Below are 20,261 nucleotides of genomic sequence, written 5' to 3'. Positions count from 1 at the left end.
ATCCTCTTTCACAATAGCCCTGCCAAAACTCTGGAATTCGCTACCTGCTAGCATCAGGGACTGTCGAAATAAAATTGAATTCAAACGCAAACTTACTAGGCACTTGGTCAGGAATTGAGACTCGTTCAGACTGGTTTCTTGTAAATAGTTCTCTTAATCTGTCACACAATATTTCAATATCCGGTAATTTTATCACTATAGAACCTTGTTGTTCTAGGTTTAATTTGTAATTCAGTAAATACAAAAATATTCTTTGTTCTTAACTTCTATGATAAATTGTCTAGCTTTCATTAATCAGGTAATCTTGTCGTACTTTAATTTTTATTGTAATTTTAATTGTAAATTTAATATTAATTATAATTTTATTCTTCATATTATAGTTGTAATCTCCTGGTAGAGGGGCAGAGAAGGCCTGATGGCCATATCTCTACCAGGTTAAATAAATAAATAATAATACTAAATACTATCCCACAGAACTGTAGAATGAAAAACACTTACACGTAGCTACAGTACCAACACCATTTTGAGTAGATAAAGGAGATCCGTCAGAAAAAATACGAAGCATGCATGAGTAGGAAATCTTGTATTAAAGGTTTCTAAAGCTAATGATTTCAACACATTTGTTGATGTATCAGATTTTATTACTTCATAAGAAAGATTTAAGTAATGGTCTACATAATTAACTTAGGACGATTTTAGGAATTAAATCCTATTTGGATATGGGAGGGTAATCTTTTTTTAATGTCGAAAACTTTGGAAATCTTAATTTTCCATATTGAATTAAAGCAGCTTCTATTTCATGTTCATTGAGAGCTTGTTTTATTAGTAACTGCATAGCATAGTAGTTTTGACGTCACCTATAATCATTTGAAGACATTAATTTTCTACAATTGCAGAAATAAGAGAAGAATGTACGCAGTGTGAATGCTCTGATATTTCAGAGACAGAACGCTACAGTACAGGTTGAGGTGTTGGAGGAGGCCCCTCCTACTGAGATTGTCAGTAGAGTCGCTTGAGGAAGCCGCGGAGGGTGTTGGGGTTGTTGCAGTCAGGCAGTAGCCTGCCGTTGCTCTCCAGGCATGCCTCGGCACACAGCTGGCCCTGGAAGTAGTGGCCGTACATTTGCTTGCATTGTCCACAGTTCCTGCAACATAAGTTACATTTAAAAATGCTGAAAATACACAAAGCTTCAGATAGGAACTAAAAATTAAATAATAAGTCAAATATCTGAGATTACTATAATCAGTGTTAGAATTGGGAGGGAGGAAGCCCTTATGGATTTTTTTCCCCCAACTTCAGCGTTCCTGTGTTCATTGCCAACTATGGAAAGAAAATGTCCCTCTCTGAATAGACTTGTTTGGATGTTATTAGTACCACTCTGGCCTAAATAGCGGAATTTTTCCTGAAATTATATTTACGAAAACTTGCTTTTATTTTCTGTGTGGTGGTCAGAAGAACATATTTTTCTCTAGAGTGAATTTGCTATAGTGAGCTTATTCTGAATTTTGTTTGTAAATATCGTCTAAATTTAAACATAAAAAAGTTATCCTTTAATATAAAAATAATATATTTAAACAATTTAGACCTTTTTTAGATCTTTTTTATGATCTATGCCACCAATACTTCAACTTCGTTTTTCATAAACCTCTGTTGCTATTGTTATTTCATAAAACGATTTTGTAATTGATTTGTGAATTATCTAGTACCTATTAAGTTATAAGTTAGGGTAGAAAAAGTTATCATGGTACCAGAAATTCAAAATACCGTGTTAGGTGCCACGGTAATTAAAATGTGCATTATCAAAAACAATAATAATATACAACTTTATAACAATAACTTTAAAACCGAGTATGTTATGATTAGGGATACCATAAAACGAGGAAAAAAATACATGGAAGTTGGTAAGTGAAACTACTATAATTCGTGAAATAAAAATCGTTATTATAATATGTAAGTCGTGAAAACAGTTTGTACCTACTTAAACATGTAAATCATTACGAAAATGTTTGAACTTAAACATGGAAATTACTTTTAAGAAGTTGACAATAAAACACTCTGCAACACAGTCTAAATGAGTGGTATTCACTAGAAATTAGAGGAGGTCCAAAAGTGAGAAATACAGTAGTAATTTACTGAGAGTCACAATGCATTTTACAGTATTGAAGCTTAACGATTATTACTTATTAAATTATTTGGTATATTATTATTATTATTATTATTATTATTATTATTATTATTATTAGTATTATTATTATTATTATTATTTCAATGTAAAGTAACAGAACTAACACGTATTACTGGTATTTTGAAGTTGAAGGGCGAACTCTTACTCTTCTACAAAATCATAATATGATTATATATACGAAGCGCATCCAGAAAGTAAGTTTCCCTATTTAAAAAAAAAAAGAACGCACACTTTCAGGAAAACATTTATTGGCAACAGGTACAGCAATGTTTCAGCTTTTTTCAACATAGCCACCATCAGAATTGAGACACTTGTCGTATCTTGGGATCAACTTTTGTATCCCTCTGTCATAGAACTCTGCCGCCTGTGAATGGAATCAGCGTGTGACAGACGTCTTCAGCTCTTCGTCGTTGCCAAAATGCTCACCGGAGGACAGGAATTTCTTGAGGTGCAAGAAAACGTGAAAATCGCTGGGAGCAAGATCAGGACTGTAGGGTGGATGATGAAACAACTCCCAGCCAAATTCCGTCAAAACAGCTGCTGTGCGCCGAGCCGTATGTGGACGAGCATTGTCATGGAGGAGCACAACACCTGCAGTAAGCATTCCACACCTCTTGTTTTGAATGGCACAATTTTCGCAGTGTTTCACAGTAACGGTCAGCGTTCACTGTTTCACCTCTTGGAAGGAAGTCAATGAGCAGAATGCCCTTCCTGTCCCAGAACACCGTGCACATCACTTTCCGTACCGACAGCGGCTGTTTGAATTTCGTCCTGACCAGAGATCCACTATGCCGCCAATGCATTGACTGCTGCTTGGTTTCCGGGGTGAAGTGCGAAATCCAAGTCTCATCGCCCGTAACGATCCTGTCGAGGAACTCGTCGCCATCATCGTGATACCGTTGCAGAAATGTCAGTGCTGCTCCTAAATGTTGCATTTTGTGTTCAGGTGTCAGGTTTTTTGGCACCCACCTGGCACACACTTTTTTGAACAGCAGATGCTTAGTGACAATCTCATGCAACAAGGATCGCGATATCTGCGAAAAATGGCTGCTCAGCTCCCGCACCAGCTCAATACGATCATCATTGATGAGGGACAGTCGCCCACTGCACTCTTCATCATGGACACTTTGACGACCTTCGGAAAACTGCCTACACCAGCAACGCACCATGTGCTTACTCATGATGTTCGGCCCATAGACCTGACAGAGCTGCCGATGAATTTCAATTGGCGCAATGCTTTGTGCATTAAAGAACTTTATCACCGACCGAACCTCGCAGGTGGCGGGAGAAGGAACAGGAATAAGAGCTTCCATTTCGGACCACTGCTGCCACGCTACTGGCACCAAGCGGGACCTGTCCAGCTGGCATATGATTGATACGTCATAGATCTGTTATGCATGCGCAATTGACACGGCAAATAACGTTTACTTTAAAGGGGAAAAAATCGGGAAACTTACTTTCTGGATGCACCTCATATTATCAATACAAGCAGGTTTATTTGTTGTTTTATTTCACCTGTAATCTGTTCTGAATTAGCAAAATTTAGAAAATAAATTGTCACATATAGCTAGAAGGCACTTCTTAACATGATGTGTATTTGTGAAGAGTAATGTTGTGTACTAGGGTGAATGTATATTAAGTGTTCGTGTAAGTGTAATGTAGGAAATGGGTAAGAATGATGATAAAGGTGATAAGGGAGAAGGGGAAACCCAGTGCTGGCACATAGCCTACTCCTGTCGAAGAGCACCAAGGGGGTCGCAAGGCTTAATGTCCCCATCTGACAGATGAATCACTATCAACAGTGACATATGCCTTCCCTTCATATGCACTGCGGAGAGATTTGGGATTTAACCAGGTATATTGGTGCACAATATGAAATGTAACTGACCGTATGTATTGATTGTAACAATGACAACATCCATGAATAATAAGGAAGGCTGTGGAATACAATATAAACTGCACTTTCACTATTTTCATGTTCTAAAATAAAAGTAGAATGAATAATTTAAAATCAATTCACATTAAATAATAACGTGAACTTCTTATAAAAGTCGTATTTAGATGTTTTAAATAACTAATCTCAGGAAAATAGCTTTCCACTGCGCCATCCATGTTTACTAAAGTTCTTGGAAAACGATATAATTTTGTATCGACATCAGTGTACTATGAGAACTCTCTCTATTCTACGTTATAACTTAATAAGTACTAGATAATTCACAAAGCAGTTACAAAATCGCATTACGAAATAACAATAGCAACAAATGTTTATGAAAACAATGAACGTATAGTATTTCTGACATAATTATAAAAAAGAACAGTCTAAAATGTTTAAATATACTATTATTATATTAAAGGATATCTATTTTTTTTATGTTGAACTTTAGGTGATATTTACAAACGACATTCAGAATAAGCTTACTATAGCAAATTGACTCCAGAGAAGAAAATGTTTTTGCCACTGCACAGCAGTAGCAGCTGGTGATCGAAATCCTCGGTGAGGCCAGATGCAACTAGTTTAAGTGCCTCCGATAGGAAATTTTTATTTATGATATTAATTATTATTGTTATTATATTATTAATATAATTATTACTGTATTATTATTATTATTATTATTATTATTATTATTATTATTATTATTAGCCTACTATTAATGAAAAATAATAATTTCACTCACCAAATAAGCTGTTATTCTGTGAGTTTCAATGATTGTTTCAGTGTGATGAAGCAACCCACATTATATGTTGAAATTTCCCTTTCTTTCTTTCTTTCTTTTCTTTAATTTTTTTTTTTCCTTTGACAGCAATGAACAAGGCCAACAGAGAAATTTATTTTGCACCACATTACCACTTAACCATTTATGTTGCCCATACCCAGATGCAATAGAAACTGTTGTTGTTGTTGTTGTTGTTGTCTAGTGCCTTGCATGTGGCAATGAAGCCATTAGCAGTCGTGCTTTCCAATACTTTTGAAACTTGCATTTTAAGATTATCTGTCAGAAAAATTGTCAGCGATGTCGTAGGTATCTCGGTAGACTCTCTCTTTATTTAGAACTTCTTTCTTTCAATATTATTTCTTCTCGAAAAAGGACACTCTAACAATGAATTAACTACACCAGCATTATTTCTCGCATTTGTTTCTGTTTATATTTTCTCGAAATACATAACATTGGCCCGGATTCACTACTGTATTACGAATTACAATAGTACAACACCCTAGCTTAAGTCATAAACTAAGACATAAGGGCAGGGAATAGTGTGGGTCTCTGCCTGCCAAAGAGCTGGAATTTGTGTTATTTATGGCCTATTTAGGAAGACAAGTCACCATTGCTATTCCCACCCCACACTACTCTTGAGGCCAGCCCATGGATGAGAGAAGTGAAACCTGACCAGGCCACGAGGCCAGACGAATTGTGCCTCGGCTACAACGTTTTAAGCGCAAGCTCAAAGCCCGCGAAAATACAGGAAATTCAGAAGCCAAACCCGGTACAAGCGATCCTGGCCTCAGGAGCAAATTTTACTGCAAAACAGGTCTATATACATCACAAAGTTTTCAAATGCTTCTACAGTGATATATGCTTCATTCAAATAACTAATACATTGTATAAAAACACAAAATTTGATTTCAGTTAAGCCAAGTGACTGAGGCCCGGCCTCACTTGCCTCAGTCAATCAGCCGCCACTGCTGCACAGAAAATTATATAGAGTTTTCGTTGTCATACCATGGCCCTTGCTTTGGAATTAGAGTTCTGGTCGTACCAGTAAGGTTGCTCAGTAATGACTTCACACAGGTTAGGTAACAAGACATTTATTTAGAGTATTGCTCACGTGATGCAGACGCCCACGTTGCCGGCCCAGCTATCATTGGCCCACAGCAAGATCGCAGAGGCCAGGCAGAGCAGCACATAGTGGCTCACCTGCAAGCAGTCATGGAACGCCACATGGTAGTTCCTGCCTGAGATATTTTATCAGAAAGTGGCTCGGTTAGGAATCTTGCAAAGTATCACTAGCAGTGTGGGCTGTGGCAGAATCCTGTTGGAAATATCCGTATTGTCTTTCATTATCGGTTAATTGCTAAAACAATGGCAGTATTTGGGTGTGGCACTTCTGCTGAGCCATTTATACCGGAACCCACACTTTCTGAAGTCGAAATTGCGATAGAAAATCTGATAAAGTACAAGTCTCCAGGTATCGATAAAATTCCAGCAGAATTAATACAAGAGGGTGGAAGCGTATTATCTAGCGAAATTTATAAACTTGTACTTGCAATTTGGGAAAAGGAAATTGTACCAGAACAATGGAAGGAGTCCATAATCGTACCAATTTTTAAGAAGGGGGACAAGACTAACTGTAGTAAATTTCGAGGAATATCACTTTTGTTGACGTCGTACAAAATTTTGTCGAATATCCTTTCGAGAAGATTAACTCCATATGTAGATAAAGTTATTGGGGATCATCAGTGTGGTTTCAGGCGTAATAGATCGACTATTGATCAGATTTTTTGTATTCAACAGATATTGGAGAAAAAATGGGAGTATAAGGGTACATACATCAGTTATTCATAGATTTCAAAAAGGCATATGACTCGGTTAAGAGAGAAGTTTTATATAATATTCTTATTGAATTTGGTATCCCCAAGAAACTAGTTCGATTAATTAAAAGGTGTCTTAGTGAAACTTACAGCAGAGTCCATATAGACCAGTTTCTATCTGATGCTTTTCCAATTCACTGTGGGCTAAAGCAAGGAGATGCACTATCACCTTTACTTTTTAACTTCGCTCTAGAATATGTCATTAGGAAAGTTCAGGATAACACAGAGTTTTGAATCGAACGGGTTACATCAGCTTCTTGTCTATGCGGATGACGTGAATATGTTAGGAGAAAATCCACAAACGATTAGGAAAAACGCGGAAATTCTAGTTGAAGCAAGTAAAGCGATAGGGTTGGAAGTAAATCCCGAAAAGACAAAGTATATGATTATGTTGCGTGATCAGAATATTGTACGAAATGGAACTATAAAAGTTGACGATTTATCCTTCGAAGAGGTGGAAAAATTAAAATATCTTGGAGCAACAGTAACAAATATAAATGGCACTCGGGAGGAAATTAAATGCAGAATAAATATGGGAAATGCCTGTTATTATTCGGTAGAGAAGCTTTTATCATCCAGTCTGCTGTCAAAAAATCTGAAAGTTAGAATTTATAAAACAGTTATATTACTGGTTGTTCTGTATGGCTGTGGAACTTGGACTCTCACTTTGAGAGAGGAACAGAGATTGAGAGTTTTTGAGAATAAGGTTCTTAGGAAAATATTTGGGGCTAAGAGGGATGAAGTTACAGGAGAATGGAGAAAGCTACACAACGCAGAACTGCACGCATTGTATTCTTCACCTGACATATTTAGGAACATTAAATCCAGACGTTTGAGATGGGCAGGGCATGTAGCACGTATAGGCGAATCCAGAAATGCATATAGAGTGTTAGTTGGGAGGCCAGAGGGGAAAAGACCTTTGGGGAGGCCGAGACGTAGATGGGAGGATAATATTAAAATGAATTTGAGGGAGGTGGGATATGATGATAGAGAATGGATTAATCTTGCTCAGGATAGGGACCAATGGCGGGCTTATGTGAGGGCGGCAATGAACCTCCGGGTTCCTTGAAAGCCAGTAAGTAAGTAAGTACTTCTTTGAATTTACAGTGTCTTGGAAAAATATGGGCCTTTTATTCACCTTGCAATTACAGCATATCACACCCCAACTTTTTCATCATGCAAAGGAACTTCGTGAATTAACCAAGGATTGTCTGCACTCCAGTGCCTGTAGTTTTGTGAACACACACAGCCATTTAAATTAAATCAAGCATCATCCGAGAAAATTATGAAGTATGGATCAACAGCACCGTCAGTGATATTCTGTGAAACCCAGTTACAGAAATTCACACCACTTACATCGTCTTGTGGTTTAATTCTTGGACTACAGCCACTCTGTAGGTTTCAAATGTAACAGTTTAACAGCTTTATGGACTGAACTTCCTGTGAGACATGGCATGTACAGGGTCCAGCAAACAGATCTGACATTTTTTTGAAATGAGACAACACATTTGCATTTTAATGTAAGTTGGTTTTTATTCTTTTATGGAAAAGAGGCATTATTGTCATTTACTGATGCAAAAGAACAAAATTAGATTTTGAAAATTACACCCTCCAAATGACGTCCATTTTTCTAATGCACTCGTGGAGCCTGACTCAAGTCCAGCACTGCCCTGCCTACCACGTGTCTGGCGTACGGGCGGTCCTTGACCTTTCTGTTGGCTTACGTCTTGATGCTGAAGAAGTTGTTCTAATGTTGTTTATCCACAATAAAATTGTGTTACTGCTTGGAACTCGCCCATGTCGACCCACATTGAAATATTGTCAGAACCTACGCTGCGTAAGAACTGCTGAATCATTTGTTTTGAAAAACATCTCCAAGCAAATGCCTGAAGCGATGCATTCCACAAATCCATTCCAACTGAAAGGCATCAATAATGGCGTTCCTCCCACTCCAGCACGGCTGTCTTAGCCACAGTTACTAGTTACTGCCAACCTAAAAATGTCAGAGCTTTTCACTGGACTCTGTATTATGTTGATGCATAAGTTTGTAGTGTTTTTGTTTGTCGTTACAATAGTGCATTGTTAGGAAATTGTTTATCATTTGTCATTTGGAATGTTGTCTTGAATTTTGCTGATTTGAAGAAAGTTTGTGCTATTTGTTGACTAGACTAATGAAGATGGAGTGTAAAGTGAAAAAAAAAGAACACTTCTGATATATTCTTCTGTTTGAGTTTAATAGAGGAGCAAAGGCAGCGGAGGCGGCTCGAAACATTTGTGCCATGTATGGGGAGAATGCCATCGGAGAAAGCGCTGCAAGAAAATGGTTCTGTCATTTCAACATGCAACACTCTGTATAAAAGTTATGTTATGTGTCTGGTGGAATAAAGTAGGCATGGTGTACTACGAATTGCTTCCCAGGAATGTAACCATAACTGCTGACATTAATTGCCAACAAATCAGATGCCTTTCAGCCGCAATAGAAGAAAAACGACTGCGAAGACTGCAGCAAGTGCTGCTGCAACATGACAATGCATGCCCACACTCCAGTAACATGACGAAAGTAGCTATTGGTTGGAAGATGATTCCACATCTACCATATTCTCCCGATCTTGCGCCCTCAGATTACCGCCTTCCATTCTCTATTAAACAATTTTCAGGGAAACTTCTTTGATAACGAAGATACTTCACAAACTTGCCTTGACGACTTCTTTAACCTCAAACCAGCAGATTTCTTCAGATGTGGAATCGAAAAACTACCCCAGTATTGGCAGAGAGTCATAGATAATGTAGGGGAATATATTACTCATTAATTTATGTTTTCTCTTTATCTCAAATAAAAACTTTTGTCACAGCGAAAAAAAAAAAACACTAGGAACTTTTGCATCAACCCAATAGATTTCTTTGGAGAATACTCAAATTATAGCGCAATTTCGTCTGTTTTTCTTCATCTGCAGACTTGTACTTTTTCAGATTTTCTATCGCAATTTCGACTTTAGAAAGTGTGGGTTCGATTATAAATGGTTTTGTATTTGAATTTTTCGTCGCTATCATTTCTATTTGGCCTATGTACATTTAGTAGTTGCCAAAAATAGTTTTTCCATTTGTTCAGGATTGAATGAGAGGCTACAGTAGGGTCCGTATAGGCCAGTTTTTGTTGGATGCTTTTCCAATTCACTGTGGGCTAAAGCAAGGAGATGCACTATCACCTTTACTTTTTAACTTCGCTCTAGAATATGTCATTAGGAAAGTCCAGGATAACAGTGAGGGTTTGGAATTGAATGGGTTACATCAGCTGCTTGTCTATGTGGATGACGTGAACATGTTAGGAGAAAATCCACAAATGATTAGGGAAAACATGGGAATTTTACTTGAAGCAAGTAAAGAGATAGTTTTGAAAGTAAATCTCGAAAGGAGAAAGTACCGGTATATGATTATGTCTCTTCTCCAGAACATAGTATAAAATGAAAGTATAAAAAATGGAGATTTATTGTTTGAAAAGTTGGGAAAAATCAAATATCTTGGAGCAACAGTAACAAATATAAATTACACACGGGAGGAAATTAAATGCAGAAAAAATAAGGGGAAATACCTGTTGTTATTCAGTTGACAAGCTTTTGTCATCCAGTTTGCTCTCAAAAAAAGCTGAAAGTTAGAATTTATAAAACAGTTATATTACCAGTTGTTCTGTATGGTTGTGAAACTTGGACTCTCACTTTGAGAGAGGAACAGAGGTTAAGGGTGCAAATCTAGATTTCAGGTAAAGTGCCCTGTGAAAAACACTTGAACAATTTCAAGGGAAAAAATTGTTTTGGGGCTGGGTATCGATTCCGGGACCTTTGGCAGAATGAAGCAATGCTTTACCGACTGAGCTACCCAGGAATTTCACCCAACACCATCTCAAGTTCCTGGGTAGCTCAGTCAGTAGAGCATTGGTGCATTCAGCCAACAGTCATAGGATCAATACCTGGCCCCAGAACAATTTTTCCCTTGATATTGTTCAGAGGTTAAGGGTGTTTGAGAATAAGGTGCGTAGGGAAATATTTGGGGCTGAGAGGGATGAAGTTACAGGAGAATGGAGACAGTTACACAACTCAGAACTTCACACATTGTATTCTTCATTTAACATAATTAGGAACATTAAATCCAGACGTTTGAGATGGGCAGGGCATGTAGCATGTATGGGCGAATCCAGAAATGCATATAGATTGTTAGTTGAAAGACCTGAGGGAAAAAGACTTTGGGGAGGCCGAGACGTAGATGGGAGGATAATATTAAAATGGATTTGAGGGAGGTGGAATATGATGGTAGAGAATGGATTAATCTTGCTCAGGATAGGGACCAATGGCGGGCTTATGTGAGGACGGCAATGAACCTCCGGGTTCTCTAAAAGCCATTTGTGAGTAAAGGTATATAAATATTTCAATATTAATATTACATAAGATATATATGTATAATTATTTAGCATGGTAATTCTCGACCTCATCTCACTGTTCAATTCCGTCGTCGTCATCAATGCCACAATGCCCACGAAGAGAACAGAGTATTCTGGTTCGTGAAAACGTCGATTTGGAACTGTGTTTAAGATATGCTATGCAACAATTAGTCTATAAATTTATTTAAAATGTAGAGGAGAGTTGCCACCAAAGGACAAGGAAGAACCCATAGGAACTTTTCGTTCAAAGACGGCTCTATTTCTACTGATTCTGAAACATATTCTCGTGGGATAAGGACAAACCAGTACTTCAGGGATAACCCTGCCACCTTCAGCTCAACTTACCATGTCAGGAACTTGTGGCAGAGCAGTCGTCTGTGGTTCTGGGTGAAGGCTCTGTTCAGCACTTTGTCGCCTTATAAATAAAGTTGCGTGTCTTATATAGAGAAGAGACTTCATCTCTGCTTGAACTTGTTGGGTTTCGCAAAATTGATGTCTGCAGAAGAATACAATAGTGACTCGTTTGCTGTCTTCTATACGTAATTTAATTGCTACACGTCCGTGTATATAAACGAATTTAATGATGCATTTGTAGGTTTCCTTATATCAGTGCTGGTGACGTATCCTAACCTGTGTAGGAAATTGTATTGGCGTAGGCACATATTAAGCAAAAGCAACTCGAGAGCTTCTGCTCTCAGTTCTAATTGAGAACCGTTTTTGCAAAACTTGCTAACTGAAAAAATTGAATGTTACAGGAGAGACAAAACAATATAGTAAGCAAGATTTGCTGTATCTCTCACTTATAGGAGAAAGCAAGTTTTGAAAAAACGATCACACTTTGACACACTACAATGAAGAGAAATAACCCAATTTTACTAAGATGCTTTGAACATCATGTAGAGGCCTGCCTTATGTTAACGAATCCATCAAAATCTCAATTTTGCAGTTAGCAAGTTTTGCAAAAACGGTCCTCAATTCTGCCTGTATGAGCTAATTATTGAAAAGTAGTCTTCAGTAAAACCACTGACCTTATTTCAAGTAGCATTAATACAATAAAGAAATTACTTTATATCCAAAAGTTTATCTTTGTCAAATGCATAAGATTGCTGATGATAGTGGCGTTGTTAGCAGAAGAGGAGATGATACTAAGGGATATGCTACTGGAGCTAAATGACAGCTGTGAGCAGTATGGGATGAAGATAAATACAAATGAGACGAAGACCATGGTCATAGGAAGGAAAATCAATCAATCAATCATCTTAATGTATCCAGCTGTTTGCTGACAACATAAAGTCCACTATAGTCCACTGTAATCTTTTCAGTTGTTGTTTTTCACGAGAAATGAGGGGTATTTTGATCGGTGTTCATTATAGACGCCTGTTGCTAGTAGCCAGAGTTGGGGTGTAGTCAATATATACTGCAGGACTGTGTCTTCTGCAACTGGTACTGATGATTTTAATTTACTTCTTTTGTGGTTTATGGATGGACAGTATAGAAGAATGATGGGAAGGAAAATAAAGAAAGTAAACTTGCGAATTCTAAATGAGGCAGTAGAGCAAGTGGACAGCTTCAAATAATTGGGGTGTACTATAAGCAGTAACATGAGCTGCTGCCAGGAAGTCAAAAGGAGGATAGCAATGGCAAAGGAAGCTTTTAATAGAAAAAGGAGCATCTTCTGCAGACCTCTGGAAAAAGGAATAAGGAAGAGACTAGTGAAGTGCTTTCTACGGAGTGTGGTATTGTAGGGGGCAGAAACATGGACGTTACGACGAAGTGAAGAGAAGCAAATAGAAGCATTTGAAAAGTGGGTATGGAGAAGAATGGAATGTGTGAAGTGGGCAGACAGAATAAGAAATGAAGCTGTGTTGGAAAGAATGGGTGAAGAAAGAATGATGCTGAAACTGATCAGGAAGAGGAAAAGGAATTGGTTGCGTGACTGGCTGAGAAGAAACTGCCTACTGAAGGATGCACTGGAAGGAATGGTGAACGGGAGAAGAGTTCGGAGCAGAAGAAGATATCAGATGATAGACGACGTTAAGATATATGGATCATATGAGGAGACAAAGAGGAAGGCAGAAAATAGGAAAGATTGGAGAAAGGTGGGTTTGCAGTGAAAGGCCTGCCCTTGGGCAGAACATTGAATGAATGACTCATATTTATACATTAATTTTTATTTCAACAGATATTACATTCAACAAGAGGTTATTAAATTTTGACACCCTGTTACGGAACATTCCATAATAATTAAAACAGTTTTCAAAATCGAATTGCTGTTTAACATCTCGTCGGCCTACAGGTGAAACACACTGAGTCGAAAATCATAGTTTTGAGGTAAAGGCGATTGAGTAGTTCTTTAATATGTAAACTGTATTTGCCGCTATATTTACGAACATTTCAACAAATTTTCTTTGTAGGTATCGCCATACATCTATGTTAGTTATAATTTGCAGGAAAAAATTACTAATTGTTAATTATTTTGTGCTATTGATATTAAATTAATAAGAGCTGTTGAGACTTAATGCATACATCGCTGACTAGCTACATATTACACTAGTCAGACTTCAGATGCATACAAACAATTGTTCTTCCTCTGACACATATCGTCAAGTGAGATGTGCTGCCTGATAATAGATGTACATATCAGCCAGAACCTCAGTCAGAGGTATTCAAATAGTCTTGAAACAACATTATCATCTTCTTGTCTCTTTAAACCACTGCAAATCGAGTTATTATCCAATAAACAGTAAAATAATATGCACAGGCATGTTTTTAGTACAACTCATAAATGAAAATGGACATAAATAATAAAATATTTGATGCAAATCTCCACTTTCGCAACCCAAAACTTTTCAAGATAATCAATAATATTTACATGAAAAACATTAAGTCAAGTGTTAAATGTAAGGTTTGATTTCAACTGCATAAAACAAGACGGAAATTGAACAATTGACTAATGGACGTAGCATGTTGCACGTGTTTATTTTCGTTCATTTGGCACTTAGTGGAAATTCAAATTACTGATTATCTCATAAAGAATTATAGATACGACATAATGGACTTCACCAGACGAAAGACCACGAAATTTTACATAACCCAGATGTTCCTGAACTATTTCTTAAGCCCAGCATTCCGTCCTTCTGGAAGGAGGTCAGGATAATCTGGGATAAGGAATATCCAAAACCTGAAATTACTAAAAAACTGATAATCCATGTTGAATCTTTCATACACTACTTTTAACACTTGAATATAAATAATTGATTAAATGGCGATCTTACTCGTGTTAATTATGTAAGCATGTGCGGCTTACAGCTGTTTCGGTGCTATTCGACACCATCCTCAGAGCCTACTAGATCTCGCCGCTATCTCAACTTCGCTGCCTGTTGTGTTTCAGAACACACACACTATTTGACATAACTCTTCATCACACGAATGCACCCACACAACAGGCAGCGAAGTTGAGATAGCGCCGAGATCTAGTAGGCTCTGAGGATGGTGTCGAATAGCACCGAAACAGCTGTAAGCCACACGCTTACATAATTAACATGAGTAAGATCGCCATGTAATCAATTATTTAAAAAACTGACTTATTGTTAGTGTGTTTCACCTGTTGGCCGACGATATGCAATGTCTTCAATAATAATTATAAAATATACATGAATCAAATAACTTTCAATAAAACAGCATTGGCTGTTTGCAGTGAAATGTTACTATTCATTCCAACTCGATAGAACTTACTCTTTCAGGAGTCATTTAAAATCCAAATTGCGTATATTACATTACCAACCAATGTAGCCAATAAAATTTTCAATATGAAAAATTTATCTACACAATACGATCAGGAACTAAAATTTTGGGATTAATCCTTTGTTGTAGGATGGGAGTACTCGAGCACCCAGAAGTTGCGGTACCTGTCCGCTTCTTTGGCGTCCTTATTTTTGTTGCCTCCTCTTCCAACCACCTCTTCGTCTCTGGAAATCGCGTCCTTCTTTTGCAGAATTTTGCTGATTGTTTCGTACACCCCTGTTTCTTCATCCTCTTCTCTCCCCTCCCTCTCGTCCTTGGTCTCTGGTTGGTGATCGTTGTGAGTGCCTACAGCATCTGTTTCCTCATCACTTTGTGTTCCTGTTTCTTCTGAACTGTTGTGTCCAGTTGTAGTCTCCACCTTCTCCAAAGCTTCTCCCTCAGGTGAAGCAAGCAGCCTGGCTTGTCCCTCCTCGGTCTCCCCATCGTCATAGTGTGCCTCATCGCCTGCACTGTGGACGTTCCTTCTCCTAACCACGTAAGCTGCTCTAGGCTCGTCATCACTCTCCTCATACACTTGGTACATCTTGACGTTCTTCCTTCCCCTTGTTCTGTTATTTTTATTAGGTTTAGTGAGGGTTTCTGCTTTCTTCACTGCCTTGCTGTGGTACTCGGATATCCCTTCAAGATCAGTTTCTTTCTGATTTTCAGGTGACTTCTCTGAGTTTTCTGGTTTTCCTCTTTCATCTTGATTAATATAGTCGTTAGTAGGTCTTCTTTCAGAAACGTTTTCTTTATATATTTCATCAAGTCCCGTTACTGTTGGATTTATTTTAAGTTTAATGGATTTTTCTGCCTTTTTGCCATAATTAACATAACCATAAAATTCTGAAGGGTCAATTTCTTCCTGACTGTCTGACCACTGCTCTCTTTTCATTGGACCCCTGTCTCTGTTCTGATTAGTTTCTTTTGTGTTAGTCTCAGTTACTATTTCATAGCTTTCATCAGGTTTTCTATTTCTTCCAAGTTTCATGGATTCTTCTGGTATCTTGTCATTGTTAACATAATCATATAATTCTGAAGAATCAGTTTCTTCGCCACTGCTTCGATCCACTGGGTTTCTGTCTCTGTTCTGATTAGTTTCCTTTGTATTATTCTCAGCTACTACTTCATAGATTTCCTTAGGTTTTCCATTTCTTCCAAGTTTAATGGATTCTTCTGGTATCTTGTCATTGTTAACATAATCATATAATTCTGAAGAATCAGTTTCTTCGCCACTGCTTTGATCCACTGGGCTTCTGCCTCTGTTCTGATTAGTTTCCTTTGTATTATTCTCAGCTACTACTTCATAGCTTTTATCAGGTTTTCTATTTCTTCCAAGTTTCATGGATTCTTCTGGTATCCTGTCATTGTTAACATAATCATATAATTCTGAAGAATCAGTTTCTTCGCCACTGCTTCGATCCACTGGGTTTCTGTCTCTGTTCTGATTAGTTTCCTTTGTATTATTCTCAGCTACTACTTCATAGCTTTCCTTAGGTTTTCCATTTCTTCCAAGTTTAATGGATTCTTCTGGTATCTTGTCATTGTTAACATAATCATATAATTCTGAAGAATCAGTTTCTTCGCCACTGCTTCGATCCACTGGGTTTCTGCCTCTGTTCTGATTACTTTCCTTTGTATTATTCTCAGCTACTACTTCATAGCTTTCCTTAGGTTTTCCATTTCTCCCAAGTTTAATGAATTCTTCTGGTATCTTGTCATCATATAATTCCGAAGAATCAGTTTCTTTGCCACTGCCTAGATCCACTGGGTTTCTGCTTCTGTTCTGATTAGTTTTCATTGCATTATTTTCAGCTCCAACTTCATAGTTTTTATCAGATTCTGTTATTGTTCTATTTCTTGCAAGTGTAACAGATTTTTCTGGTATCTTGTCATCATTATCATATCCATAGGATTCTAAGAAATCTATTTTTTCACTGCTGCCTCTTTCCACTGGCTTCCGGCCTCTATTATTTTTATTACGTTCAGTCATATCTTTGTAGCTTTCATCGGATTGTGATGTCATTTTATTAATTTTAAGCCCTGTAAATTTTTCTTTTGTCTTGTCCCTATTACTGTCAGCAGGTAATGCTGCATGGTGCATTTCTTCATAATCCAGCCCTATTTCGATTGCTTCTTTCTCCTCCACCCCCGAGACGCTGCGTCGCCATCTCTCGAGTGGTGGGATGCTTGGGTTTATCTTAGTCTTGTATCCGGATGCCAGCTTGCTCGTCTTGTATGCCCGGTTCCTCAGGGTCTTCCACTGCCTTAACTTGTACCTGTCCGCCACTGGCTTACTACCCACGTCTCTCTTGGCCCTCCTGATTTCATTGTCCTTATCACTAGGTGGCGAGCTGCTTTCGGCTGTCTTGTTGCTGACACTTGAAGCATCCACGCGATTGTCTTCGTAGCTGTGCACCTCGATGCTCTTGACGACGTCCGCCTGCGGGGGCCCTGGCACGGGCTGGAAGTCGCAGTTCTTGTCTGCAAACACCTGCACCTCCACTGTCTTGTGTTGGTGGGGCACGGGAGGTTGCTGTGGCTGTTGCATGGGGTAAGGTTGCAGATTGTTTTCATTATGATTCTGGAAAAATAAAAACGATCTGACTCTCTGTAGCACACCAGGAATTCACATCATTACTTTCAAAGTAAGCATAAATTTTGTTGTTAATAAAATCTGAATAGACAAAGAAGTACAAGGAATAAAGGACAAGTAAATGTATCGAATTTCTCACACTTTCTTCTTTATGATTGAACTTGTTGAAAGTAACTGGAATTGAGCTTACTTCTATCATGCATAAGAAATACCTACATAAAAACTCTCATTCCAGCTATGAATTGAAATTTAAGTGTACTCTGTTAATGTAAGCGTTCACTACATCATATCGCACTCCTCGTACGAATCGCACGCAACGGATATTTTAAGTGCAGTGCGTTCACTGTAATGCTCCACCTCATTGCCTCATCGGATTCCCCTATCAGCTGTTTAAAACATGACGTCGTACGATATTGACATTGCTGAAAGCAGAGGAGTTGAGGTTAGGTCTATTAATTACGTCTGTTAGCGAATAAGAATTTGTAATAGCTTCATGCGTCTTAATTGAAGAGGAAGAAACGAAAGAAATATTGGTTACATAATATATATGCAAGAAATGACTTGATTACTGTAAATGGAATGCCTCAAATTATATAATTCTTTGCAATTTTCTAAAAGCGAAATAAGTTTTCCGTCTGCCATTTTGGCGCGATACTGAACATGGCACAACATAATAGTAACAGTTGACCAACTAAAATTGATTTATTAAAGAAGGCCATGATCGCACGCATCGGAAAAGTTGCTCATCCGAAAACGTGGACGGATTTGCTGAGAGGCAATGCATGCGATACGATGTAGTGAACGCGGTTACATAACAATTACAGCAAAGATAGTCTTTTTCCGATCCGTGCGATTCGTCCGATGAGTGCGATACAATGTAGTGAACGCTTACCTTTAATCGACATAAAATGTATTCAACTCTGCAGACCTCATGGCACCTCTTAAGGAGACCATTCAGTTCTACTAGTTGACATCCGGCGATCATGGGTAATGAATTCCACTTTATGAATGGCCCACTCAAGAAACGAAAGTGTTTACTTTGGTAGATTAGGACGATATTCGAAGGTGCCAGTACCAGCAAGCAACAAACCATGTTTAAAGACATTGCGTAGTTAGAGGGTGCTTCAGGCACTTGTGAATTAGAATATTTCAAACCTTTATATTTTGAATACTATTAAAAATAATTAAATGAAATTTTACACAATGTAAAACAATTTAATACATATGAATATTTACTGTCAACAGCTGTTACATCTATCTATCTATCTACATGTAGTGATGGCTCTCACATTTCTGTATATGATCCCATCATCACATTTATTTACATTGACATTGCTATCATTTTAACACTTCATTTGTATTTCCCCTATTACATTTATATCCTCTTCCCTTATAGTTTCTCAACTCTAACCCCTACTATCATTTCAGAGTCTATACTCATACTCTTTAACCTCCTCTCTCTAATCTTTGTTCTAATACTATTCTATACTTCCTACTTTATTACAATTTGCATACTACTTCCTATCATTCAGTGGCGTAGCATGAAATTTTGAGCAGGGGAAGCTAATTCAAATTGTCTTCCATGTAAGCCTACATATGAGATAACGTATTGGAAACATGTAGCCTTAAAGTAAATAGTAGTCAATGTCAAGTCAGTGGTCCGAAGATTGGCTGGAACCTCGTAAGTAACACCAATAAGGCATCACCTCAAATGGTACGTAGTAAAATATGATTTCATGGTTTATACATATCTCTAACAAAAAGACACGTATACGTATAATTTAACATTAGCTCACTCTCTGTCATATTTAGAGAAATCACAATATTAACGGTCAATAAATACAGTATTAGTAATTACATAAGTATGCGTCTGTCTTGGTTGTGTTCTTCACTGACAGCAAGGGAGTCGGTCGTTTGTTTTTTAAATCACACTTTTGTTCATAAGTCAGTGTTGATAATAGAACTGTCCTAAAAATTCAAGTAAATTAGTGTCAGGAACTATTATTTCACTCATTATTTATTATATCAGCCACAATGCACACTAACACTTCAACTGAACACAACTCACGAAAGGGATAACTCGGAAACTAAATTCTTTTCAATGTTAAAGCTAGCTTTTTGCGAATCTTGCGACCAGGGTAGTTTTGTTAGAAAGAGATGGAAAATCTACGGGGTGGGTTACACAGAAGAATGAGGGTATTGGAAGCTGGTGTGTGCAGACTTCATGTTTACTGCTGCATCACAAGTCATCCTGAGCTGCCGCATAAATTGTATTAAAATTAATAAATAATTTTGTTCATAAACTGCAAGTTTGATATGAAATTATTATTAACTGGGGAAGCTGAGCTTTTTAGCATACATTGATGCTACGTCACTGCCATCATTCCTATTCAGTATCTACACACTAATTTTCCTATTGTTACTATTTCCCTTAACAACCACTTTACTACTTCCTCCATCCTAAGCTTTTATCTCTTTTTATTGTCCCGTTCATCTTTATATTTCATCACTTATCCACTATCATTTCTTCCTCGCCTACTATTATATCTTATCTACTTTAGTTCTTTGTTTCCATATCCGTCTCACTCCACTAACTTTCTTCTCTCCTTGTGCTTATTCTATTACTTTTTTCACCCCTGACTTTTTGTCCTCACAGCACTAAGCACTCTGTTGTCAG

The 20,261-nt window shown here is 37.7% G+C and overlaps 1 protein-coding gene across 1 annotated transcript; it reads right to left on the bottom strand.

The window, feature by feature from the left end:
* Positions 1-625: 625 nt before the first annotated feature.
* LOC138706749 (uncharacterized) lies at positions 626-11,675 on the bottom strand. Its single transcript, XM_069836392.1, has 3 exons — positions 11,551-11,675; positions 6,011-6,099; positions 626-1,144 (listed from the first exon to the last, which is right to left on the bottom strand). The coding sequence occupies exons 1-3, from the start codon at positions 11,662-11,664 to the stop codon at positions 1,000-1,002; spliced, it is 348 nt and encodes a 115-aa protein (XP_069692493.1). The 5' UTR covers positions 11,665-11,675; the 3' UTR covers positions 626-999.
* Between the last annotated feature and the right edge of the window lie 8,586 nt (positions 11,676-20,261).

Source organism: Periplaneta americana, chromosome 9 (genome assembly GCF_040183065.1).
Source record: "Periplaneta americana isolate PAMFEO1 chromosome 9, P.americana_PAMFEO1_priV1, whole genome shotgun sequence".
In the NCBI taxonomy this organism is placed as follows: Eukaryota; Metazoa; Arthropoda; class Insecta; order Blattodea; family Blattidae; genus Periplaneta; species Periplaneta americana.
This window is presented reverse-complemented; position numbering and strand designations above follow the sequence as displayed.